Below are 27,738 nucleotides of genomic sequence, written 5' to 3' on the forward strand. Positions count from 1 at the left end.
TTGGACATCAGTGTTTCCACATGAGGCAGTGATGTAACCAAAATTCAAAGTAAATTTATTATCAAAGTAGATATATGTAACCTTATACAACCATGAAATCCATTTTCTTGTGGGCATTCACAGTAAATTCAAAAACCACAATAGAATCAATGAAACACCATACCCAACAAAATGGAAAAACAATGTGCAAAAACAACAAACTCTGCAAATACAAAAAGAGAAAAAAAGAAATAATAACAATAAATAAGCAATTAATATCAAGAACATGGGATGAAGAGCCCTTGAAATGGGTTCATGGGCTGTGGGAACAGTTCAGTAATGGGGCGAATGAAGTTATCCCCTCAGGTTCAAGAGCCTGATGATTGAGGAGTAATAACTGCTCTTGAACCTCATGGTGTGGGTCCTGAGGCTCTTGTACCTCCTTCCCGATGGCAACAACGAAAAGAGAGCAAGGACTGGATGGTGGGGGTCCTTGATGATGGATGCTGCTTTCCTGCATGTAGATGTAGATGTACTCAATGTACCCGTGATGGATGGGTTTGTATGCATCACTTTTTGTAGGCTTGTCTATTCAAGGATATTGGTGTTTCCAGTCAATATAGTAGTGTTTCCATGATGCAACCAGTCGATATACTGTACTTTCCACCACAAACCTATAGAAGTTTGTTAAAGTTTTCAATGACATACCATATCTTCACAAATTTCTACAAAAGCAGAAGCTCTGTTATGCTTTCTTCATAATGGTACTTACACACTGGACCTAGCACAGATCCTCAGAAATGATAACACCAAAGCATTCAAAGTTGCTGACACTCTCCACCTCTGATTTGCTGATGAGGCCTGGCTCATGGACCTCTGACTTCCCTCACTTGATGTCCTGTGAGATGCCTTTCTGGAGTTCATATCTGAACCTCCTGTCAATAATCAGCTCCTTGTCTTGTTGGCACTGAGTGCGGCACCACTCAGCCAGATTTTCAAATTCCTTCCTCTATGCTGATTCGTCACCACCTTTGATTTAGCTAAGGCAGTGGTGTTGTCAGCAAACTTAAATATAGCATTATAGCTGTGCTTAGTAAAACAGTCATAAGCGTAAAGCGAGAAGAGCAGAGGCCTAAGCACACAGCCTTCTGGTGCTCCTGTGCTGATGGAGATAGTGAAAGAGATGTTGTTGCCAATCTGAACTGGCTGGGGTCTGCAGATAATGAAATCCAAGATCCAGTTGCATGAGGAGGTATTGAAATCATGGTCTTGAAGCTTATTGAATGCCGAATTGCAGTCAATGACATCTTCGCTACGCAAATGTTCCAGGGTTGAGTGAAGAGCCAATGAAATGGCATCTACTGATGACCTGTTGTGGCAATAGGCATATTGGAACAGATCCAGGTCGTTTCTCCGGCAGGAGTTAATATGTTTCATCACCAACTTCTTAACGTACTTCATCACAGTGGATGCAAGTGCTACTGGGTGATAGTCATTGAGATTGGTTACCACATTCATATTAGGCATTGGTTTAGTTGAAGCCTACTTGAAGCAAAAGGTTAAATATATCAGTGAATACTCCAGCCAGTTGATCAGCGCAGGGTACCTGGCCAAGACCTACAGATCTATCTGGTTCAGATGCTTTCCATGGGTTTATCCTCTTGCAGGATGCTCTCACACTGGCCTCAAATTGAATTCACAGGATTGTCGGGGACTGTGGGAGTTTGTGAAGGTGCTTCAATGTTTTGATGGTCAAAGTTAGAATAAAAGGCATTGAGCTCACCTGGGAGTGAAACCTTTTTGCCATTTATGTTGCTTGATTTTGCTTTGTAGGAGGCGATAGCATTCAAGCCCTGCCAAAGCAGTTGACTATCTTTCTACGTTTCAAGTTTGGTCTGGAGCTGCCACTTTGCATGTGAGATGTCTTTTTGGAGGTTATATCCAAACCTCTTGTACTTTCCTGTGTGGTCAGACTTCACCACCAGCGATCTGGCCCTCAGCAGATGGCGGATTGCTTGGTTCATCCAGGGCTGCTGGTTAGGGAAAACTGAATGTCTTAGTGGGTACACACTGGTTCACAAACAAGTCATCATCAACAAGTAGCTGAAGACAGCTGAGCCTAAGAAACTCCTGCTATAACAATCTAGGGGTGTGAGGGTTTGAACTCCTACCACCAAAACCATCATTCCTCGTGCAAAGTATGACATCAACTGCTGCATGTTTTTGCCTTGTTTCCTACCAACCTCAGCTTTTATAAGAGCTCTATGATGCCATGTACAGACAAGCGCTGACTGACCTCTGCAGCTCACCTCTCTGATCAAAGCTGTGGTGGGTTCTAGGTGGAACAGCACTGATTTTTGTTGATCAATGCCTTACCAACATTGCTTAGTAACATCTTAAAGGCTTTTATGCTGCGTGATGGTTCCATTCTAGATGACTTGAGACGTAAACCATTTGGGTGGTAATTGGGATGTGTTTTTGTTTATGTTTACAAACATATCTGAAGAACTTTTCATGTTGTATGATAGCTGCCTGTGCTGTAACTGTTATGGAAGAGCTTGATAGATTGGCTACAAGTACACCTAGTTCTGGAGTGCAGCTCTTTTGAGCAACAGTCAGAACATTGTCTGGTGATGTAGCCCTTTTGTATGTAACACTGATAGCGATTTCCTGATAACATAAGAACTGAATTTGTTGAAAACTGGGTTCTGATGATAAGGAAGGGATGGATCACCCACTCAGTTCTTCCGTTTGAATGCAATTGTGAACGCCAGCAGCCTTGCCTTTTAGCGTCATTCAGAGAGCTGCTATCGTTGGGGATGGTTCCCTCCTCCTAATTTAGTGAGCTACTGCCTACTACCAATAAAAATGAGATGTCACAGGACTACAGAGCACTGATCTGATCTGCTGGCTGTGAGATGACTTGGCTCTTTTTGCCATTTAATACAGCAAAGGGAGTCAAAATTACCATTGGTTGACTAGCACTTTTCCCTCACAACTGCTCGTACTTCTGACCAAGACCTTGAGTAAAAAATACACTGTGAGAGCCAATGTGCCTACAAAAGATAACATTCAGCACCCTTCACACTCACAGAGAAATACAGTACAGAAACAGGCCCTTCGACCCACTCAATCCATGCTGACCACACACTTTTACACCACCCTATCCCTAATCTGTTTTATTCTTTCTACATCCACTGACTCCCCCTGGTCCTCCTGCTTATCTAGTTACCCAGGATAACTGGCAGTGGCTAACCAATCTAACCTGCACAGCTTCCAGGATTAGGAGGAAACCCACCTCTTCAGCAAGGACATGTAAATTCCACACAGACAACACCAGAAGGTGGAATTCAACACAGGCAGCTGGAGGTAAAATGCAGTGGCTCTATTTGCTGAATCTTTACTGCCAGGGCCACTTTGGGGGAATGTCATCCCTTCAATGCCCAGTTATGTAAAATTCTTTTTGATGCACATTCAGTAGGTCTCATTTTCATTTTTATTCTCCCACCTGCAGTTAATTAAGGCACACTCTATGAGCCTACTTATGTCCAGAAGCAACTCCTTTCAACACAAAACTCAACAAGAACAGACTATTCCTTATCACATACAGGAAAATTCCCAATTTTACCAACGAACAAGTAAACAACCCAGAAACAAAACTTGAAGACGTGAGGTTGACCCACAAGGGTGAGTTAATGGAGTGTTCAGCAGTTACTGGTCAAGACAGGTCACAGACATGTGACATTCGAAAATCACAGGGCAACGATCTCAGCCATGATTTACTTGCACTGTTTACTGTCAGCGGTCATTAGGACACACCAAGGGCTTGCATCTAAAATTGAAACCTTTGGTGTTCAGAGTTTAATGGAGAGGCACAACTGCTCTGTTAGCAGAGCCCCTTCATTTTACATTGACTGCCTAGGGCTTTAATTTTACTAAGCTCCAAACACGGTGCTTGGGGATTCAATACAGCTTGAGGAGTCAGCTGGAATGATATTCATCCAGTGGTTTGGGGGCAGTTTACTGCTTCAAAATATAAACAGCCAGCATTCTGAGCTTGAATTCAAACTGCCCAGCCTTTGTCTCCCAGAATGGTGCACAGGATGTCAGAAGCAAGGTCTGTGGCATGGTAGGCACGGGCACTTTATCCGATTAGCGCTGAGCAGCATGCAGTGGGTAAGGGGACATTCGGAAGGCACTTGAGGTCAGGTGAAAGATCAGGAAGTGAGGCAGCCAAGTTTTAAGGTAGGGGGTGGTTGAGAGAAATTGAAAGGGCACTGTGTGTGGGCTGGGAAAACAAAACTTAGCATGGAAAAAGACGTCAGTGTTTGTATCTCTGATTTAGATATCACAGGTGATTTACACGTCGGAAGCATCCAGCCAAATTTCCTTTCTGGTGCAAATTGACCAAAATGGAATTCACTGTCAAGTAGTCCACAGCAAAGCTATTCCAACACCATCTGTGAAATTTGCAAATTCCATCATCAACAGGCAAGAATTGTTGGTATACAGGAATTAATTCATTTATTTACTTTCAGAAACCAAAGGTTCGAACTGTTTTGTCTACTTGAATTTAAAGCAAGACTATTCCAGAGAGAGTTGCTTTTTGAAGTTAACATTCATCATAAATGAAGCAGTCTTTATGATTTAAGTACTCACAAAGGCACATCCTTCCTCATCTGAGTCAGGCTGAGACAAATCTGATTCGCTTCTTGATTTAATTAGCCTATAGGTGGAATTCGATTGCACAGAATGGGTTTCGGCTGTCAAGCTTTCACTCCTAGAATAAAGAAGTCCAGTTATATAGGTTCACAACAAACTTCCAGTTAGATACCGACAACATTATGTTGTCAAAACACATTGTATTAGTTCAACATCGAAATAGTTTAGGATAATGCACAGATGTAATTAAGATCAATTTAACTCTTAACTGGCTCAAAATAAAATTTAAATAACTTGTAATAAGTATATGGTAGTTTTAGAATCAAAGAGTTCAGAGTCCTCGTTCAATAAGGCACTGTTCTAAAGATTCTCACTGTTATTTAGTTCCAGTGACCCCAAGTCTCGACAGCAGGCACTGAGATCCGGACAGGCAGGAAGTGGAAGGCCCAGGTTGGAGTTGAGCTGGCTGAGTCACATCTGAGGAACATGGGTCCGATAGGAACTGTGGTGTCTGGTCAGGCAGGGCTGGGCAGTTTCCCTTCAACTGCTTCGACAGGACACAGGGCAGACAGACACAAACTGGTCCAGGAAAAGGTGCAAGCAGCTATCGAGGCTATGCATCCCACCAGGACAGTAGGAATGGGGCTGCAGGGAGCTTAGACAAGGTGGGAGGGTGCACAGAAGGGGAAAATCTCCTGCTCCAACATCTTTCGGGCAGAACCCCAGCACACTAATTTCCAGATCCAGGCTGCGTACAATCTCCTGCCGAGTCCAGCGAACATTTTTGCTTGGGACCCTGGAACAGATCCTCAGCAGCTGCCCAAAAGCACTAGAAGGCTGCTTATCACAACCAAGTACTGAAAGCAGTGGCAGAAAATATTTCCTTGAAAATTAACAGCAGTAAGCATGTCCATCAAACTAAAAAGCAAATAGCCTTTGTTAAAGCCCAAAACCAACTACAGTTTCAGCCCAGATCACCAGCAGGCTTGCTCACCATGGAGTCTGACTGGCAACTGGAAGTTGATCTTGGCAGACAATTAAAGTTCCCTGACTTCATCACATCACCACTGAGGTCTGACATGTCATTCTGTCAGAAACCTTGAGCAAGGCGATCATCGTACAACTGGCAGTACCTTGGGAAGACTGGGTTGAGGACGTGTTTGAGCATAAGAAGAGTAAATACCAGGAGCTGGCAGAGCAGTGGAGGGCACGTTGTGAGCCTACAGAGGTGGGGAGTAGAGGTTTTGCCAGCTGCTCACTCTGCAGAGCCTACTCTCTCCTTAGCATTACGGAGATGGCAAAGAAAAGTCATCAGCACCGTCTAGAGCTTGCTTCCAGATGGCTATGGATCAAGAAGTGTGAGCCATGGGCCAATGCTGCTGGGACACGAGCCAAGGCTGGGTTGCCTGCAAGAGGGTGTCTGATGTTGAAAAACCAGAAACACTTGATGGCCCCAAGTTTCATTGCTGATGTTATGTCTCAGTACACCCTAGATCTCAGCATCAGTTCTAATATATAAAAAGTCAGACTGTTAAGATACATGCATGTTGTTTCTTCGACATTAATACACTGGATATTTTCCGACACTGAATAGAGATGGGAAGGTGGCCATACCATTTTCATTAATTATGCAGACAGTTCAGCTAGCTTGACTGGACTCAGAGTGAGAACAGTCTCAGTCATGAAAGTCATGCATTGCAAATGGATTAAATTGTGCAGCACAGCCACAAATTTTACAAAACAAGCCCTACAGATGACTATGAACAGGCAGAAATGAAATTAACTCAACTTGCCAAAATGATGGGAGTGCCATAATTAACAGAATTGATGGCTTTGTGTCTAGTTTGTGAATGATACAAAGATAGGTGGAGTGGTAGGTAATGCTGATGAAGCAGTGAATCTGCAGGAGAATGGGCAAAGTGCAAGATGGAATACAGTGTAGGGAACTGTACAGTCATGCACCTTAGTAGAAGATATAAAGGCGTAGACTATTTTCTAAATGGGGTGTGTACTCAGAAACCAGAGGAGCAAAGGGACTTGGAAGTTCTAGTGCAGGATGCTAGCACGTAGAACATTACAGTGAGTCACATCTTGCACAACTTTGCCAATATACTCGGAAGCTTGTCAAAACAACTTGATTTCTTTTGCACCTCTTGCCATTTGTTCTGCTTTATGTTCACCCAAGCAAAAAAGAATATAATTGTAAGGCACTAAAAAAAAATAAAGTTTGAAAAAACATCAGTTGTTTTTGTTTCTAGTGCCATCACAAATGAAAAACTTGGCTTCACAGGTTCTCTATGAAGTAACAGGTCCAACAGTATTAATACACATTGGATTAAATAAACCTATCACAGTGGAGGGATTAAATACACAAAATCATTTGTTTGGTAGGGTGTATTATGCAAAATTCCTAAGTGCAATTCATAATGCATGCGCAAAATAATACAGTAACATTTGATTACTGAAAGCCAAATTTATGTCAATAACTTTTTTCTATTAGATTGACAGTCAAGATATTTTGATTATACTATTTACAAGAAAAAGTTGCTAACCTAGTCATAAAGCCAAGTCCTTCAGTTACTCCTGAGACACAATGTCCTTTTAGTCCTTCGTCCTTTTGGTGCAACTCCTGTATGGCTGGGGTGACTCCTAGAATTAACAGTGCACAGCGATGAATAACAGAGTTGCATGCTGCGGTGTAATGATCCTGTCCTTCTACGAGACCAGTGCTGACTCGCCGCTCTTCTCGCAGCTGAGAAGGTGGATCATCTAGACGGACAACCGGTCCACTGCCAATTCCAGGTGTGCTGCTCATTCTCTCTCGGTCGCGACTACGAGCAACTTCACGGGCTGATAGGAAACATTGAAAGATTTCTGTAACATGCAACACAAAACACAAACAAACACAACGATCATTAAAAGCTAGCAAAAGCAAAGCTAAAAATGACCTGAAATTTCTGGCAGCATGAACAAAACATTACATATGAGGAAAAGGCAAATAAGGGGAATTATTTCCTACTTGTTGTAGAACAAGCTGCAGAATCATTTAAACAGATTGTAGGAAAATGTTTATGCAGAATATAAAACCATTGGCTCTTAGCAATAAAGCTTTATAATGAGCATGGGCTCTTACATCACACTCAATATTAGTCACGCAAAATATTTACTGTTAAATTACAACTGTGATAATTTGTTGTTTGAGAGCGACAATCCTTCACTTTTGATGCACAATAACTCGCTTTTAAAAAACAGCAGTGCTGAAAAATTAAAATACTCTAAATTAGGAAGGCTGCATTATGGAATATTATTGGTCCATGTACAAATTTAACATGAATTATTCAAAGTAACAAAGCATTTAGTAATTTAAATTCTCATCCTTATTTTTAAATCCACGGTCTCACACTTCATTATTTTTCTATAATCCATAAACATCTACATTATCTGCAAATTGACTTGTTTAATATCCCTCAACATTTACCGGTATACTTGCAGCTGCCAAAGCACTGCTCTGGAATTGCCCCGCCCCCCAAAAGCTCTCCATCTCTTACTCTAAACTTTTAATCACCTTCACAACATGAGTGCCAAATTTTGTTTGTCAGCACTTGAGAAAAATGCTTTATATAAATTGTTGCTGATAAAAAGAATGGAGACCAGTTGATCTATTAACTGATAAGCTTTCTGGAGAAGTCAGAATTTCAATCCAGTGCAAGACAGAAAAGACAAAACATTGTTGCCCACATCACAGCAGACTTAACAGTGGCATCTCCACCTCTTGGATAAAGATGCTTCACTCATGAAAATGGCACATGTTGATTCAAAGCTCACAAATTAAAGGGGCAACTAACAGCACAGTAGCTGAAATCTACAGGTCAGGAGGGTTCACTACATGACTCACTTGTTTTACAAGGTTGTTTTTATTCTTAACACACATTAAAATTATTTTCACACACTTATCAGTGCCAGTTGGTTGGCCACCATCAGTGAAAATCTTCCGCACTAATTAGATTCTAACAGAAATACTTTCAATTTATTTCAAAGTACTAGATATTCCCTGTTGGATCCATCTAAATATTAATCCATTCACATCAACCTGGCTAAGCCTGAGTGTTCGCTACTGATCACCTTCCTCCTTGCTGGGCTTGGTATTAGTTATAGACTACAGTTGCTGGGAATTAAAAGATTTAGTGCAGTACACAGTTTTAACATACCATTTCCAGCCAATCTCCAAGTTGGAATTTATTTTTCTTCTACTAGCAATGAACAGATCAAGATTCCAAAATGAGTAAGACTACATATAACACAATTAATTAATCAATCAAAGGATAAATCAGTGCGTGCCACAGCATTGCAATAATACATGCACTATGGTGCAAGCCAGCAATGGCAACACTTGAAACAGACCCGAGGATTAATTCCAGGCAATGTTTTCTTACTTCCAGCAGTCATGACCTCTTGCTCCCTTTCTTCCTCCTCCTCTTGTTCCTGATGTTCGTCCTCCCGATCTCTATCTGCTAGCTCTTCCATTTCAGCTTCTTCATCAATTGTACGAGTAAAAGAATGTTCCTGAACATCGGAATCTGTTGTCTCTTTATTCACCAACAACTTGAAAGAGGAGCAGAAGTATTTGCTTACTCTTGTCCAACTTCTCTGATGATTTTCAAGATCAACATTAAATTTATTAAAAATATTTGCATCAAAGGTTTACAAATTGAAGACAGAGAAGGGAACCATTCAAAAATGTATGGTGGAATTTTTTTTCTGAAACATAGCAAACGAGAGAGAGAGAGAGAGAGAGAGAGAGAGAGAGAGAGAGAGAGAGAGAGAGAGAGAGAGAGAGAGAGAGAGAGAGAGAACAGGTTTTTTTTTAAACCCTGTAATGATTTTCAAATTTGACAGGGCCACTAAACAGAGCTCAAGTTCTTGATAACTTTCATTAGACCAAGCAAGGCAGGCATGTTTTGGTGAATACAGGTGACGAGTGAAAAAGGGCTATAGAGAATATTAAAAAGTAACTGGAGAAGTTGAAAGCTTAGATGAACTGAAATGGTAAGAAAGTGCAATGAAGGATAATTAACCACTAGGTGGTTAAAAGAAAATATTGTTACCAAAGGAAATAGAAATTGATAAAATTAAGAAAACAAACACGTTAAAAAAGAGATCAGAGGGATGTATATTAAAATGCAAATTCATTCAGAAGCAATTAAGGGCAAAGGTATAAATAACAATATGGGAATATATAACAGAGCAGTTACATACTTTCAGGTGGGACAGGACTATAACGTACGGTCACATTTTCAAGAGGAGAAAGACAGCAGCATTTTCAGTCAAAGAATCTGTCACTTTATGGAGTGTCTGGAAAATGTTTTGCAATAGCAACAGAAATGACAATTCTGGGTGTGAATTACAGAACCTGAGCAGTGAAGATGAAATCAGGATGAAGATCTACATATAATTTAAAGAAATAAAAGGGCAATATTAGTAGTCAATTTTAATTTATACCAAATAACCGGTGATGGATATGGCCAAAATAGGATCATTGTTAGAATGCATCAAAGAATGCTTGCTCTCTGAAAATTATACCAAGAGCAACAGAATCAACGCTATATTTTTTTAAGCATGAAAACAACTGATACAATAAAAATACTGCATTACTCTCAGGTTTCACAAATAGGAATATTAGAGTGAAATAGTGTAAATGAAGTAACCTAAACCATCGGTGAAAGATTGCCATCTCTGGAAGGTTAAATCCACAAATGCTGCCTGCTATTGAATATTTCCAGCATACAAACCACTGGTATTGACATTTTTCATGACTGGGTGCACCATTAAATAAAAAGTATATTTAATATCTATTGTGCTTGGAATGAAAGATCACAACTGCAAGGAGAATGCCAGATACTGCAATTCATTCCAAAGGAGTAGAGCAGATTAAGAAATTCAACATGGTTTATTAAAATTTGGAAAGTATGCAGAAATGAATCAGAGCAATCATTTCTCCTGGAAAATTACTTGCAAGGTGTTATCAGACAAAATTTATGCAGGAAGTATAAATGACCCTTGGATAAATTTAATGTCTAAGGCACTGAATGCTCTTCTTAACCCACTGCATTCTTTTGGGAAAAAGACAGATAAACAGAGCAACAGCAGGACAGTGGGAATAGCTTTGAATTCTTGCAACGAAGAGCTAGTATAAACAGCAACGATCAAATACGTTCCCCATGTGCTATAAACTTCCATGATCCAAAATACTAATTATATTCCACTCAAAGCTACCTGGAAGACTGTTCAAATTACAGAATTCAGGTTCAATTAAATTGTTCACTTTCTTTCCATAAACTTACCCTCCTTTCACTGGAAGGTGACTGTGTCTGGATAAGTTCCATGTTTTTACAAGCTAGCAATCTGTTACGGACTTTGTAAACACAACGATATATTTCTGCAAGTGTTTTACTAGGTTGGTATCTAAAAAAAAGATAAAAAGTAGATTACTGAAAAATGTCAATAGACAATAGGTACAGAAGTAGACCATTCAGCCCTTCGAGCCTGCACCGCCATTCTGAGATCATGGCTGATCATCTACTATCAATACCTGGTTCCTGTCTTGTCCCCACATCCCTTGATTCCCCTATCCATAAGATACCTATCTAGCTCCTTCTTGAAAGCATCCAGAGAATTGGCCTCCACTGCCTTCTGAGGCAGTGCATTTCACACCCCCACAACTCTCTGGGAGAAGAAGTTTTTCTTTAACTCTGTCCTAAATGACCTACCCCTTATTCTTAAACCATGCCCTCTGGTACTGGACTCTCCCAGCATCTGGAACATATTTCCTGCCTCTATTTTGTCCAATCCCTTAATAATCTTATATGTTGCAATCAGATCCCTTCTCAATCTCCTTAATTCCAGCATGTCCAAGCCCAGTCTCTCTAACCTCTCTGTGTAAGACAGTCCAGACATCCCAGGAACTAACCTCGTGAATCTACGCTGCACTTCCTCTACAGCCAGGATGTCTTTCCTTAACCCTGGAGACGAAAACTGTACACAATACTCCAGGTGTGGTCTCACCAGGGACTTGTACAAATGCAAAAGAATTTCCTTGCTCTTGTACTCAATTCCCTTTGTAATTAAGGTCAACATTCCATTAGTTTTCTTCACTGCCTGCTGCACTTGCTCATTCACATTCAGTGACTGATGAACAAGGACTCCTACATCTCTTTGCATTTCTCCCTTACCTAACTCTACACCGTTCAGATAATAATCTGCCTTCCTGTTCTTACTCCCAAAGTGGATAACCTCACACTTATTCACATTAAACGTCATCTGCCAAGTATAAGTATCTGCCCACTCACCCAGCCTATCCAAATCACCCTGAATTCTCCTAACATCCTCATCACATGTCACACTGCCACCCAGCTTAGTATCATCAGCAAACTTGCTGATGTTATTCTCAATGCCTTCATCTAAATCGTTGATGTAAATTGTAAACAGCTGTGGTCCCAATACTGAGCCCTGTGGCACCCCACTAGTCACCACCTGCCATTCCGAGAAACACCCATTCACCGCTACCCTTTGCTTTCTATCAGCCAACCAGTTTTCTATCCATATCAATATCTTCCCCCCCCCCCTCCCCAATGCCATGAGCTCTGATTTTACCCACCAATCTCCTATGTGGGACCTTATCAAATGTCTTCTGAAAATCGAGGTACACTACATCCACTGGATCTCTCTTGCCTTCCTGGTTACATCCTCGAAAAACTCCAATAGATTAGTCAAGCATGATTTGCCCTTGGTAAATCCATACTGGCTCGGCTCAATCCTATCACTGCTGTCTAGATATGCCACTATTTCATCTTTAATAATGGACTCTAGCATCTTCCCCACTACTGATGTTAGGTTGACAGGACGATAGTTCTCTGTTTTCTCCCTCCCCTCCTTTCTTAAAAAGTGGGATAACATTAGCCATTCTCCAATCCTCAGGAACTGATCCTGAATTGAAGGAACATTGGAAAATGATTACTAATGCATCCACAATTTCCAGAGCCACCTCCTTTAGTACCCTAGGATGCAGACCATCTGGAACTGGGGATTTGTTAGCCTTCAGTCCCATCAGTCTACTCATTACTGTTTCCTTCCTAATGTCAATCTGTTTCATTTCCTGTTACCCTATGTCCTTGGCCCATCCATACATCTGGGAGATTGCTTGTGTCTTCCCTTAGTGAAGACAGATCTAAAGTACTTATTAAATTCTTCTCCCATTTCTCTGTTTCCCATAACAATTTCACCCAATTCATTCTTCAAGGGCCCAACATTGTTCTTAACTATCTTCTTTCTCTTCACATACCTAAAAAAGCTTTTGCTATCCTCCTTTATATTCCTGGCTAGCTTGCATTCGTATCTAATTTTTTCTCCCCGTATTGCCTTTTTAGTTAAGTTCTGTTGTTCCTTAAAAATTTCCCAATCATCTGTCCTCCCACTCACCTTAGCTCTGTCATATTTCTTTTTTTTTAATGCTATGCAATCTCTGACTTCCTTTGTCAACCACTGTGGCCCCTTTCCCCCCTTTGAATCCTTCCTTCTCCGGGGATGAACTGATTTTGCACCTTGTGCATTATTCCCAAGAATATCTGCCATTGTTGTTCCACTGTCTTTTCTGCTAGGATATCCATCCATTTAACTTTGGCCAGCTCCTCCTTCATGGCTCCATAGTCTCCTTGGTTCAACTGCAACACTGACACCTCCGATCTGCCCTTATCATTCTCAAATTGCAGATCAAAACTTATCATATTATGTATGGTCACTACCTCCTAATGGCTCCTTTACTTCAAGATCACTTATCAAATCCTGTTCATTACACAACAATGTCAATAAAGAGGAAATTCTAATGGGAAGATAGAAAATTCTATTGGTAATTTATTTCATAAAAATGAATACTTATGACTTTTCAGATGACATACAGTACTAGGACAAAATTCTGTTCCAATCTAATCTACTGTAGGTATCTGAAAGGCCTCTAGCTGGTATAGGAGCAGAAAAACTTCTAAAGAAATAAGTCTGGCCTACTTTCAGCCCAGCTGGAATGTCTCATGGTTGATGAAGATGCAGTACATATGAAATATGTCAGTATCTGCTAAAACAGTTGGTAAACAGGAAACTATCATAACCTAGCTGCTTTAATAAAGACAGTAAAAACCCTACTGTTATATACCCGTATATCCTGCAATAGCTAAAATAAGCACTGCAGGAGGACGTGTGAAACAGATTTCATGTACAACGCTGCAAGTCCGAAAATTAAAACTTAGTTGTCTTAGATAGCAATAATATCCAGTTATCTGGAAAATTTGAGGAGGTGCCACCAATTTGAGCTGATTATAGATTTGATTTCAACATCTGAAAATAAAAATCCAGCAGATTCTCCCCTTTTATAACAACTATAAAGCAAGCACTATCTGGATCCCAGTGATGGAACTGTGCCCAACAAAGATGACAAGTCAGTGGCCATCCACCTTTAAGTATTTCTCAACCCTTTTCTGTTTAACTGTTTTCTACTCATCTATCGAAGTCAGCATGGTTTCTGTAAAGGAAAATCTTGCCTGACAAATCTGTTAAGAGTTCTTCGAGGAAGTAACAAGCAAGGTGGACAAAGGAGAGGTAGTGGATGTCATTTACTTGAATTTTCAGAAGGCATTTGATAAGGTGCCACACACTAGACTGCTTAGCAAGATAAACTTCTATGGTGTTACAGGAAAGATAGCGGCACCGATAGAGGAATGGCTGACAGACAGGAGGCAGCGAGTGGGAATTAAGGGGGCCTTTTCTGCTTGGCTGCTGGTGACCAGTGGAGTTCTTCAGAGGTCAGTATTGTGACTGATACTTTTCACATTGAAAACAACTTTTCATTTACCTGCTCTCCCCACACACTTGATTTAGTAAACCAGTGTGCTTTAAAAGAGTTGCTAGAACAAATCTTGAAGCTGTATCCAACAACGTCTCATTACCAACAGCAGCACTATCCCAATCTGGAAAATACATTCAATATTAATAAATCTATTATTAATACATTAGGATAAATATACTAACATTTATATTTAATGCATTTATTTTCTTTTCAAGTGTTGGCATTCCTATTATAGAATGGAATGCCTTCCACTTACTGCAGTTACTAGGCAAGATCCAGTTGACTGATGCATTTTTGTTGAGTGTGAAACGTATCATGACTTCAGTGTCAGAAGATGCACTGATCAATTTTTATCCATAAAAAAATGAGCTGTCAATACGCACATCAAGTCCCTGCACCATTCAATTTCTGCCTTCTTTTTTCTATCGCTACATTTAATCCACTGTGTCACTCTTCCTCTTGCAGGATAGATTAATTTCAAAATCTTTTTAATTGCAAGAGAAGAAAACCTTCAGCCTGCCTGGTATTTTCCTATAACTGGGCACTTGTCATTTTCCAGTCACTTCCTGCGACCTCCAACCAATCTTTAGGACATGATTCTGGCCCAGTTCACCTCTCAGCATTATGTTTAATTTAACAATACATTTGTGCTGTAGATATTACAGAAATCTGGCTAGATAGATGCATAGATACTTTATTGATCCCAAAGGAAATTACAGTGTCACAGTAGCATTACAAGTGCACAGATATACAAATATTAGAAGAGAAGAAAGAATAAAAACAGTTATCTCAAACAGTCTAACCGGAAGGGGGGGGGGGCATCACTTCTCTGGCTATAGGTTGACTTGTGTGTAAGAATAATAGCAATAAATTTCAATTTATCACTGTGCTATAATGACATCCCTAGTCTTTAACAATGAAACCAGACAAGAATTTGTAGAGCCTATGCACACTTGCCAGGCATTTGTAGCAGTATCATCACTATAGCAGATTAACTAGGAAATGAGAACTTTAAAAAAGAGTAAGTTGTAAGGAACAGAAAAGTGGTGAATATGACGAGCAGATGAGCTTTACTAAGCGGAAGAAAGAAAAGGCCAATAAGGATAAAGCAGACAACCGAGGTGAAATTGTGAGCACAAAGTTGGGGCACAAAGGAATGGATGCACTAAGGATATATATTCACACCAGAGCTGAGATAGATGGATAATGAATTGGGAGATTACACTTGCTCCTGTATATTCATGTTACACACCATTTTTCTAGCACCCTTGATTTTCATGTCAGCAATTCTCTTGAGTTAAGGAATTCATCAATGAATTCAACTCCACATCACTGTTGCCATTTCCCCAGAACTGAAAACAAGTAATTAACCCTGAGACTTGATCTTTGGAAGTCATTAGATAATCCCCTTTCCTCAAGCTAATGACTTGGAAATATTTTGTTTAGAATACTCCAGTACACTTTTCATTGCAGCTGTTGTATCAAGTTCATTCTAGTCAAGGATACACTTCATGATTGCAATCAAACTAATTCATTTCTTTGGATCTCTTTGATACATCTAAAGCATATTGTGGGACAATTCACTATATTCTACTAACTCTTTCCCTAAATTCCTCAAATGGTTCTGCTTTTTCTATCCATTAAAAACAAACTCTGCAGCTTGAGAAACTCCAAAGTTTTGATCCTTCTGTCATTCCTCACTTTTGCTAGCTTAATAATGCAACCACATTCTCAGGATCTGCTTTCAGTTTTTACACATAAGTTGATAAAACCAAGAACAGTTTCCAGTAATCCCGTCAACCCTGTAAAGGAATAAATTATTTTCTGTCTAACTATAAAAAGAGGGGAGATAGAACTTGCTTCAATTGAACATTTACAAGTCAAACTAACCTGGTCAATGGAAATTTCACTGGCCAAATATTTATCATTGAAAAGGATAACAGAACTTTTTCACCATTTTCATGTTTAGCTGAGCTTCCAACCTCCTGTTCTATTCATTTCCTTAGCCATTTACCATTTCACTGCACCATTATCACCTCCGGGTAGGATAGCCACGTGTTTTTCTTGATGGCCACACCAGCCTTTCTTGTCAATTTCAGAAACTGCAACTTATTGAAACCACTGTCCACTTCACTTACTTGTTCCTTGTTTGACAAGGAACGAATTTAAGGTATGAAAGAACAACGATGGGTTCCAAATCTCTAAATCCTCTGGCAGCTTCAATTTCCTCATCTACGTTCACTGTTGCTCAGACCACATTCCTACTGTCAATGGATGAACTTCCAATTACCTTAGCTTTGCTCTCATAGAATTCCAGTTATCTCCATTACCCACATCTCTTTGCCTCCCAATTTCTCAATGCATATTCAAAATACTACTTGATGTTTTAATTCTTGCTTTTGGTCATCCTTCTGCGGGAAGTACTGGTGAATATTTTGTTAAGCGAATATTACTATTGAGCAGATTATTTCCTTGAAGTGTGAGTAATGGATACAAATACACATTTCATAATTAGACAAACATATGTACAGTTCTAAACCAGTCCACGTACCTTTACTAACAGCGTAGTCCTGCATTTTGAGCCACAGAGCATTGACAGGTTCTTTGGTAGAGCCCAAAGCCAGATCAACAAGCATGACATTCTCTGCTCCAAGGCTATACTCAAATGGCTTCTGTTCTTCATTTCCAGACAGTGCAACTTCTAGCAGGGAGCTCATGCATTTATCTGTATCACAAACAACTTTTTTTTAAAACCAGTTATACATTGATAAAGTAGACTTTCAAATCTGCATTTAAAATCCTTCGAAAAATGATGATAGAATAAAATATAATCCCTTTAAGAAAAAAAAACTCTAGTATCAAGACCAGCTAGTGCCTTCATACTTTGATATTACTAAAATTACTTCAATGTCAGTTACAGTTTGAGCTCAGAGAACATTATATAGATAATTCCCATGGCTGGTAATAATACTTCATTCTCATTATAAAACCGTTTGGACTCATGTATGCTGATCCTTGGCTTTGAAAGAACTAAACAGTTGGGACCTCCTATGCACATAATGCATCTATCACAACAACACTAATTCATTATTAATCATAATGACATTTAGGTATCTGTTTATTTTTAATCATTTAAATTATGCACACACTGCAGATATTAAGTTTTTATCTTGAAGAACTGTACTCAGTAACTAGCTAAAACCACCAATCTTCTCCTACAATCATTCAATTTCTGCTTAGAATTTCAGAATCCAGCTGACGTTACATTTAACAATCTTAGAAAAATACAGTCACATCATCCATTACCCTAATCAGCCAATGACCATAATTATCCTTTCCAATATAATCCTGCTTACTTTCTAGCAACTTGACCCTTCATTCTTTTTGTGATATTGAATTTTATCCTTCCTGTTCCTAACTCCACAGACATTCAAGATTTTTCTTTTGATTACTTTATCTACATCAATTTTAAATATCTCTGTTGAACTTGAGCTCCTTTGTTTTAAATTAAAATCAACCCAAAATCATGCTGTAATTACAGATGAAAATCCCTGGCAATGTCTACAGTTACAGCAAAGTTGGAGCTGAATCTTCCTGGTGTACCCAAAAATTGCTTCAGATATGTTAAAGTCATTATTATAAGAGATGATTTATTTTACATTGGTTTTAACTGAATAATGTTGGTGCTTCAAAATCCACATTAGAACAGTTCTTAAGCCAGTGCTCTCAATAGATAGGAAAAAACTGTGCAAGGTAGATTGGTTAAAATCTTTAACTTTGTAAATATTAATATCACACTTTATACATCAACTGGCAGCGCATCCAAAGTTAAAAGACTAAAGTCACATACTTTGCGACTTTCCATTGTACTTTTTCCAAAGAATAAACTTTAAATTCTGCCAACAGTGGTTTCAGCATCATTCACCTTGGTTTGACATATAGGATGTAACGCTGTTTAGAAAAAATACTAGTTCATCGCTAAGAAACATATCTCCCCGTCCAAAAAGAAACTAAATTTACTTAAACATCACGTCGGTAGGTTAAAGAACTCCAGGGTTTTCAATTAAAGATAAGATTACATAATTTATCATTCTACTGCATGGAATTTAGAAAGAGAAACAACTAAAGCTTCAAGGTATAAAGAAAAACATAGTTTCATTCTATTAACCTTATTCTTGCCAGTTGAACAGTCCAAGATAAGGAGGCTCAGTGTAAACATAAGTGCCAGGCTATGTATAAGTGCTAGGTATGCACTAACAGCAGTACAAATTGAGTTTTCTTCTGTAAATAGCAAGTGATAATTTTAAATATCAGACAGATTTATTTTCATTAACCATAGAGAAATGTGGAAAAATTACATGGGGTTATGTGACAGATAAGCCATCTCAATGAAGTTGTTAGAGGAACTGGATGGTCTCCTGCTGTTACTCTGTTTCTAGCCCTTTCACTTGAGGAGAAAAAGATGATGATAAATGAGTGCACAATTGTAATCCACTTTAAAAATGCTGAATCTCATTTTAATTAAGTTTGAAGTTATGAAACCAAGATAGCCATGGGTGACAGAGCAGAAGATTCATCTCTCCTCAAAAGATTATTAAATCTGATTAATACGGCAGCTAATTGCACTGTTGCCTCCGAGCCAATAACATCAGGAGGCAACAGAGATTTAGATGAGGTTGCTGTAGCAGATAAGCCATAACAGTGGCTTTGCTAGACTTCTCAACAATTGTATATAATGTTATGCACAGCAGTAGAACAGGTGGTAGAGCACTGTCACCATTTTATGGCAAAACCTGCTATTAAAATTGTTTTTATATTGCAGTCTACAAAGCTGGTCTACAGTAGAGCACAATTGTATACCACTAAAATAGTTATTTTCCAGAAAGGGGAGAAAATTACATTTCATTATACTTTTCAGCTGAATGTGCAGAGCATATGAAAATTTGTTATACCTAGCTGGGAGTGATCCATTTCTAAGCCATTGCTGAAGAGAGGCGTTTTTAACCAGTGAGCTGTGTCCTGCTCCTCAGCTGACGTCAGTGGACCCTGCAACATTCCACCAAGACATCGGCCCACCAGTAGGGCGACTGTTCTCTCCAGATCCACAAGCCAAACCCAAGACTGGACAGGGTGTGGAATAGCCAGATCCTCAGGATCAACACATTCAGGGGTGCCTAAAAACAAGCGCAAAAATGAAACAATTAAAAATACCACACGTGATATGACCACAGATTTTGTTTAACACAGTGGATCCCGGTTAATAGCGGGACCAGTATATTTTGGCCCAATTAAGTGGCTGCCTGAATCAGCCAAAGTTTCATGGGAATAGTTTAAAAGGTATAAAAAAGGGAAACTGTGTAACAAATTACAGTGTTACATACCCGTGACACGTGGCAACGTTACCCTTGTCATGTGACTGGGGTTGAAGCTATACTGGACTTGAGGTAATGGTCTTGTAATGGTGGAGTGATGTCATTTTCCCGCCAGTAGAGGTCATGTAACAGGTTTTTTTGTTTTTGTTTTTTTTATTAAACAGGGTATAAAAGGAGGACCCCTCCCTGTGAGGAGGGGCAGTTGATGGCTGGATTTGCCATGTTGACTTCATGCCACTGCGTGATTTAATGTTATGACGCAGTTTAGTTGAAAGATGAAATTTTATCTAATGCCTAAAGTTTAAAAGGTCATTGCCAGCAGTTTCTTTATGTTAGGGCTAGTTGAGAGTCGGTGGAGAGTGAAGATCGGAGTTCGGGAGTTAAAAGATTGAGGAGGATTGATTTCGATGGTGAAACAGGTTCGACCTTGTTTGATCCTCATTCAGAAGGAATTCGTTGACTGTTCTCATGTTAATCCCTGTGAAATAGCAGAAAGGATTGGGAACAGTTCTGTAAAGGAAAGGTCAGTGCCTTTAAGCCGTTTCATTTGTCCATCTACGTAAATTCTTCGTGGGAAAAGTTCGATTTTGGGAACCGAAGCAACACGACGTGAAAGAGAATTTAAATCGTCTTAAAAAAGTCTCTCCCTTAAATGGACTGTGAGCATTTTGAACTTTTGCAATACTACTTTGAAGGACTGTTTTTGCAACATTGCTTTAAGAACTGTTTAAGCTTCCTTGCTTTAAGAACTGTTTAAGCTGCCGCACAGCAGCTGATTTCCGGTTACATTAGTGATTTGTTGACTTTTGGGGGGGTTTGTTTTCAGTGTTTAATAAACGCGTTATTTGTTATAAAAACTCCTGCCTAACTCATATATTTATTGTTGCTTGAATCCGTAACAACGGACTTAAATGAAATACAGACCAAATTAGGACACTGCTAATACTACTACAGTACTATAAACTGTGTATTAGTTTGTAATACTTAATCAAAAGAATTTATCTACATTGCGTTCTTTTAACAAAACCAGTGTAGTCACCCAGTGCAGATAAGTGACTACTGCTGTCAACAACTGTATCCTCCAACTCTTCATTTTCATTGTAACATTTAAGATAATTGTTGGTACCTTCAAATTCTTTTTAGTTCCTGACTTGAAGTAGTGAAATAGTTTCATTTTTAGTCCCAGCCATTTCTAGCATCAGCATGGCTGATAAGCAAAACAGTTCTGAATTGTCTTACTGCTTATTTCTTGCCAACTATCAGTGACAAAAATCACCATTTTTTGAAGACAAACACACGCAACTCATGCTATTTAAAAAGTGTTTGCTCAAAGAACTGTACAGTGTCTAACGATCATGCCAAGTGCACATGGCTGATACTAGTTAGAAACTATTCGGCAACAGTTTCCTCTCCCAATTAATCAACATAACGCCCCAAATTAATGAAAGGAATCCTGGTTATTTTCTCAATTAGCTTTAGTTCTTTAGGAAGTGGCTGTCCCGAATAACCAATTTCCAAATTAACCGGAATGCACTGTATTTTATTCTTAGGAATTATGATCCCACTCAAGTACTTATTACAAAGAGTGGCTGAATAATACATTCAGTTATTCTCTAAGAATACATAATTAGAAAGTTGTGAAATTATACATGATACATCTCTTACCATGTAATGGCCATTGCAGTTCCTGTTCCTCTAAAAAGGCTGCAGCAGGTAAAAGTCGGTTCAGACGATCCAAGGATGGCAGCAAGTCCAGGAGATGACTTAGCAAAGGCCGTGCCACAGAGACAGGCAGTAGCAACAGAGAATTAATGATCTGACAAAGCATGCTCCCAGCTGCTGATCCATATAGAACTCCTGCAAGGAAAATAATTGTGTGGGCATTTGAAAGATCTATTAATATATTTACAAGCACGAAGAGCCAGATTCCTAAATTAAACTTCCGGTTAGAATGAGTCACATTGAGACAACACAACCAGAATATGCCACTTTCAATTGTTGGAAAACCAACTTTACACTTCTGGCATGCAAGTTAAATCTCACGAGCTGAATTTTCTGTAACTTAATTTTCTGGTCAAACAATCATAGAGGCCCAGTCAGTACTTGTACAAGGAGGAGGCAGGAAGCAGGCACAGGAGCAAAAGCTACCCTCAGAAGGAATGTAATTCCATTAGAAAAAAAATCACTCACATATCGCAATCCAGATGGTGTATCGCCAACTTCGAACATACCTTATCATCAAAGGGGCTCTGTTCAAGTAACTATGATTACAGTTACAGCGAGCCACAAGTACTACTGACAGCAGATATACGTCTATTGAGAAGGACATGCTATGAACATAAGTTAGGTCACAATATCTCAATTTCCGTTGGTACCTTCCAGTCTCTGCAGGTAGCATCTACTATGTTAGTTAGTTTGTATTCAGGAAGTTGATGCCTTCTTATCCTATCGTTCAGCTACTGATAACAAAAACTAATAGAACAGCAGCAGAAAAACTTACGGTCAGCATTCACGGGCCACAGGTTGCATGTTTCAGTTCTGCATTACAACGATCAATTTCTCTCTAACTTCTGCTTTTATCAAATTAAACTCTCATTACTATAATTCAAGGCAAAACTTTCTTTTCAACTTGAAACATGGTCAGATAGAGAGAAAGAGTTCAACCACCTGGTGATATACATTCCTCTTCAAAACTGATTTGCCAAAAACTATTACACCCTTGAACCAGAGCAGATAACTTCACTCACCCCATGACTGAACTGATTCCGCAACCTATGGACTCACTTTCAAGGGCTCTACAACTCATGCTCTCAATATTTATTATTATTGTTTAGATTTTTTTTGAATACCGACAATTTGTTGTCTTTTGCACACTCGTTGTATACCCATCTTTCTTGTGTGAAGTTTTTCATTGATTCTATTGTGTTTTGTTGTATTTACTGTGAGTGTCCACAAGAAAATGAATCTCAGGGTAGTATATGGTAATATACATGTACTTTGATGATAAATTTACTTTCCACTTTGAAAATAGATATCACAGCACAACGTCCTGATCAAGGGTCTCAGCCCAAAACAGCGAATGTTTATTCCTCTCAATAGGTGCTGCCTGGCCGAGTTCCTCCAGCATTTTGTGTGTGTTGCTCCAACACAACAAACTCATTCCTCCAGCAAAATTCTGTTGAAATTACATTTTAACCTCAAGCCCAGTACTTTCAAAGCCACTTATAAACACTGGACAAAAATATTCTTCTACTAATAAGCTATGAATCATTTTTCAATAGAACTTACAAACAAGTAATATTATATCTAGTTATAGTAAAAGCTATCTACAACTAAATATCTATAATTACAACTCCAAAATCCATTATCTGACTGTTTGGAAATCCAGATGCTTCAGCACCTGGCTCCAGGTGACTTCAAGGCGCTCTATAAAATATATTATAATGCTGTTTAACGTGTTTTAAAAAAGTTAATTGAAAGTGTCTTGGGTATTAATAGAAATTATATCTAGAAGACTGGAAAATCTGCCAAGGCAGCACTGAACTCTCATGTCTGCTTGATTATTGTTTTATTGAAGTTAGCTGATCACTAATCTGCATGACTATTTAAATCAACTAAATTCATAAAGCTTTTTTTTTTAAATAAATGTGGTCAATAGAAATATTAAATTGAAAACTATTAATCCAATAAAAGGAAATAAACGTAGAGATCAAGTCAAAGACAACAGGTTACTCATACCTTGAAGCTTGTCTCTGACACTTCCATTCCAGGAGCTTTCTTTCAACAACGTCGCTGAGCGGGAGTAAATTTCAGTCGCATGCAGCAGTAAAAGTTGAAGGTGTTTGTGCAGTAAAGCTACACTGCTGGAGCTCTTAAAAACAAAAATATGCAGACGTACATTAAAAAAATTAAAACTCCAATACATATTTCTGCTTTTCTGTGGATGTGAATGGGACACCTGGATGGTATGTTGCCTCCCTGGTGCCAAGGTCAGAGACATATCGGATTGTGTCCACAGCATTTTGGAGAGGCAGCCAGATGTCTTGGTACATATTGGTACCAATGAATTAGGAAGGAAAAGGAAAGAGGTCCTGAAAGGAGAATCTAAAGAGTTAGGTAGAGAGCCAAGAAGCAGGACCTCCAGAGTAGTCATTTCTGGATTGCTGCCTGTGCCACTCGCCAGTGAGGGTAGAAACAGGATGAAGTGGCTGATTAATGTGTGGCTGTGATGCTGGTACAGGGTGCAGGGATTTAGGTTCTTGGATTTGGGATCTCTCCCGGGGGAGGTACGACCTGTTCAAAAGTGATGGGTTGCATCTGAACCCAAGGGGGACCAATCTTCCCAACAGTTAGAGCTGTTGGGGAGGGTTTAAACTAATTTGGCAGGAGGGTGGGAACCGGAGTGAAGGGACTCAGGATAGGACGAATGGTAAAAAAGCAAAGATAGCATGCAGTCAGACCGTCAGGAAGGGCAGGCAGATGATAGGGCAAAATTGAAGCCAACAGAGTGAGCATCAGTGAATTAGGGATGCAGAATAAAAAAGGGTAGCAAATACAGTACTCAAAGTGTTATATCTCAACGCACAGAGTAGAAGAAATAAGGTGGATCATCTTGTTGAACTATTAGATTGTCAGGTATGATGCTGTGGCAACATTGAATTGTGGCTGAAGGATGGTTGTAGTTGGGAGCTGAATGTCCAAGCTTGCACATTATATTGGAGGGTTAGGAAGGTACGTAGATAGAGGGGGAGACGTGGCTCTGCTGATAAAGAATGGCATCAAATCAGTAGAAAGATGTGACATAGGATTGGAAGATGTTGAATCCTTGTGGCTTCAGTTAAGAAACTGCAAGGGTAAAAGGAAGTTGATGGCAGGTATATACAGGCCTCCCAACAGTGGCTGTAATGTGGACCACAGATGACAACAAGAAATAGATTCGGGGTATCAAAAAGGCAACGTTATGATAATCATGGGAAATTTCAACATGCATGTCAATTGGGAAAATCGGGTTTGCAATGGATCTCAAGATTGAGCTTGTTAAATGTCTACGAAATGGCTTTTCAGAGCAGTTTGTCATTAAGCCTGCTAGGGGATCATCTTTACTGGATTGGGTGTTATGTAATGAACCGGAGGTGATTAGGGAGCTTAAGGTAAAAGAACCCTTAGGAGGCAGTGATCATAATATAATTGAGTTCAACTTGAAATTGATGGGGAGAAAGTAAAGTCTGACACAGCAGTATTTCAGTGGAGTAAAGGAAATTACAGTGGTATGAGAGAGGAGTTGGCCTAAGTAAATTGGAAGGAGCTACTGGTAGGGATGACAGTAGAGCAGCAATGGCTTGAGTTTCTGGGAAAAATGAGGGTACAGGATAGATGTATTCCAAAAACAAAGAAATACTCAAATGGTAAAATAGTACAACCAAGCTGACATGGGAAGTCAAAGCTCATGTAACAGCAAAAGAGAGGGCACAAAACAATGCAAATAATAGTGTCAAGACAGAGGATTGGGAAGCTTTTAAAAACTTACAAAGAGCAACTAACAGAAGCATAAAGAGGGAAAGATGAAATATGAAAGCAAGCTAGTAAACAATATCAAAGTGGATAGCAAAACTTTTTTCAAGGATGTTATAAAATAAAAGAGAGATGAGAGTGGATATAGGACCACTAGAAAATGAAGCTGGAGAAATAATAATGGGGGGACAAGGAAATAGAAGATGAACTAAATGAGTATTTTGCATCAGTCTTCACTGTGGAAGACACTAGCACTGTGCCAGATGTAGTGTGTGAAGGAAGAGAAGTGAGGGCAGTTACTATTACAAAGAAGATGCTGATAAGCTGTAAGTCCTATGGGTACACAAGTCACCCAGACCAGATAAACTGCACCCTAGGGTTCTGAAAGAGGTAGCAGTAGAGATTGTGGAGGCATTAGTAATGATCTTTCAAAAATCACTGGACTTTAGCATGGTGCCAGAGGACTGAAAAAATGCAAATGCCACTCCACTCTTTAAGAAAGGAGGAAAGCAGCAGAAAGGAAATTATAGACCAGTTAGCCTGACCTCAGCGGTTGGGAAGATGTTAAGAGTCATTTGTTAAGGATAAAATTATGGAGTACTTGGTGACACAGGACAAGATAGGACAAAGTCAGCATGGCTTCCTTCAGGTAAAATTTTGTCTGAAAAATCTTCAGGATAGATAAAGGGGATGTGGTCAATGTTGTATATTTGTATTTTCAGAAGTCCTTTGAGAAGGTGTCACACATGAGGCTGCTTACCAAGTTAAGAGACTATGGTATTACAGGAAAGTTATTAACATGATTAGAGCATTGGCTAATTGGCAGGAGGCAATGCGTGGGAATAAAAGGATCCTTTTTCAGTTGGCTGCCAGTGACTAGTGGTGCTCTGCAGGGGTCAGAGTTGGGTCCGCTTCTTTTTATGTTGTATATCAATGATTTAGATGATGGAATACATGGCTTTGCTGCCAAGTTTTCAGGTGATACAAAGTTTGGTGGAGGGGCAGGTAGTGTTCAGGAAACAGGTAGGCTGCAGCAAGACAGATTAGGAGAATGGGCGAGAAAGTGGCAATTGAAATACAATGTTAGAAAATGCACGGTCGTGCACTTTAGTAGAAGAAACAAATGTGCACACTATTTTCTAAGTGAGGAGAAAATCCAAAAATCTGGATGCAAAGGGGCTTGGGAGTCCTTGTACAGAACATGCTAAAGGTTGGGTCAGTGGTGAGGAAGGGAAATGCAATGTCAGCATTCATTTCAAGAGGTCTAGAATACAACAGCACCAATGTGATGCTGAGGCTTTATAAGGCGCTGGTGAGGCCTCAACTTGAGTGTTGTGAACAGTTCTGGGCTCCTCATCTAAGAAAAAATGTGCTGGCCTTGAAGAAGCTTCAGAGGAGGTTCACAAGGATGAGTCCAGGAATGAAAGGGTTACCACATGAGGAACATTTGATAGCTCTGTACTCACTGGAATTAAGGAGGATCAGGGGGATCTCATTGAAACCTTTCAAATGTTGAAAGGCTTAGATACAGTAGATGTGGAAAGGATGGTTCCCATGGTGGGGGAGTCTAGGACAAGAGGGCACAGCCTCAGGATAGAGGGGCGGCCATTTACAACAGAGATGTGGAGAAATTTCTTTACCAGAGAGCGGTGAATTTGTAGAATTTATTACCACAGTTGTGGAGGCTAGGTCGTTGGGTGTACTTAAGGGAGAGCTTGACAAGTTCTTGATTAGACATGGCATCAAAAGGTACGGGGAGAAGGCCGGGGAATGGGGCTGAGGAGGGAGAGAAAAAAAGGATCAGCCATAATTGAATGGCAGAGCAGATGCAATAGGCCAAATGGTCTAATTCCACTCCTATTTCTTATGGTCTTACTGTCTCTTTAGTCTCAATGTGCATAATCCGCATTTACCTCATTGACATTGTTTGTGTGGCAATATGCCAGAAGTTGCTTCTGTAGAGAGCACAACAGCTCATGCAAGTGAGCTGGTTGGCTGTTTTCAGCTGAAGATGTTCCCAATAGTTGCTTGTCACTATTTTTTTCAAGTTCTCCAAAAGCCTGATCCTGTGTGGAGTGAACACAAAGCAACACTGATCATATTTAACATAAAAAATGCAGTAATTATTGGAGAATTTTATACAGAAAACAAAAGAGGGATGTTAAAAAGCTTCTCCTTTTTTCTACATGTAGGGCCTTCTCGGGAATAATACCCTCCCTTGACCTTTTCATTTCCAATCACTGACGCAACATTGACTTGTCCACTCCCCTCATCCGTTCCAACCTTAACCCCCTCTGAAAGTGCAGCCTTCTCTCACTGCAG

The 27,738-nt window shown here is 39.6% G+C and overlaps 1 protein-coding gene and 1 long non-coding RNA gene across 9 annotated transcripts in view; one reads left to right on the forward strand and one right to left on the reverse strand.

The window, feature by feature from the left end:
- Nucleotides 1-20,437, forward strand: part of LOC132378800 (uncharacterized) — a 59,707-nt gene extending 39,270 nt beyond the window's left edge. Inside the window, exon 6 of the long non-coding RNA XR_009507184.1 lies at nucleotides 20,242-20,437. This is a non-coding gene — a long non-coding RNA (uncharacterized LOC132378800). The remainder of the gene's footprint in view (nucleotides 1-20,241) is intronic.
- The window catches only part of herc1 (HECT and RLD domain containing E3 ubiquitin protein ligase family member 1), a 281,806-nt gene that overhangs the window by 136,844 nt on the left and 117,224 nt on the right, over nucleotides 1-27,738 (reverse strand). For 7 of the 8 annotated variants that reach the window (XM_059946004.1, XM_059946008.1, XM_059946007.1 and 4 more), the window contains 10 exons: nucleotides 27,330-27,482; nucleotides 23,644-23,776; nucleotides 21,571-21,762; nucleotides 19,486-19,707; nucleotides 17,085-17,258; nucleotides 14,540-14,654; nucleotides 10,983-11,103; nucleotides 9,075-9,243; nucleotides 7,194-7,515; nucleotides 4,639-4,759 (listed from right to left, as the gene is read on the reverse strand). In XM_059946004.1, coding sequence (XP_059801987.1) covers nucleotides 4,639-4,759; nucleotides 7,194-7,515; nucleotides 9,075-9,243; nucleotides 10,983-11,103; nucleotides 14,540-14,654; nucleotides 17,085-17,258; nucleotides 19,486-19,707; nucleotides 21,571-21,762; nucleotides 23,644-23,776; nucleotides 27,330-27,482 — 1,722 coding nt within the window. The remainder of the gene's footprint in view (nucleotides 1-4,638; nucleotides 4,760-7,193; nucleotides 7,516-9,074; nucleotides 9,244-10,982; nucleotides 11,104-14,539; nucleotides 14,655-17,084; nucleotides 17,259-19,485; nucleotides 19,708-21,570; nucleotides 21,763-23,643; nucleotides 23,777-27,329; nucleotides 27,483-27,738) is intronic. The other variant, XM_059946010.1, reaches the window with a different exon arrangement.

Source organism: Hypanus sabinus, chromosome 21 (genome assembly GCF_030144855.1).
Source record: "Hypanus sabinus isolate sHypSab1 chromosome 21, sHypSab1.hap1, whole genome shotgun sequence".
Lineage (NCBI taxonomy): Eukaryota > Metazoa > Chordata > Chondrichthyes > Myliobatiformes > Dasyatidae > Hypanus > Hypanus sabinus.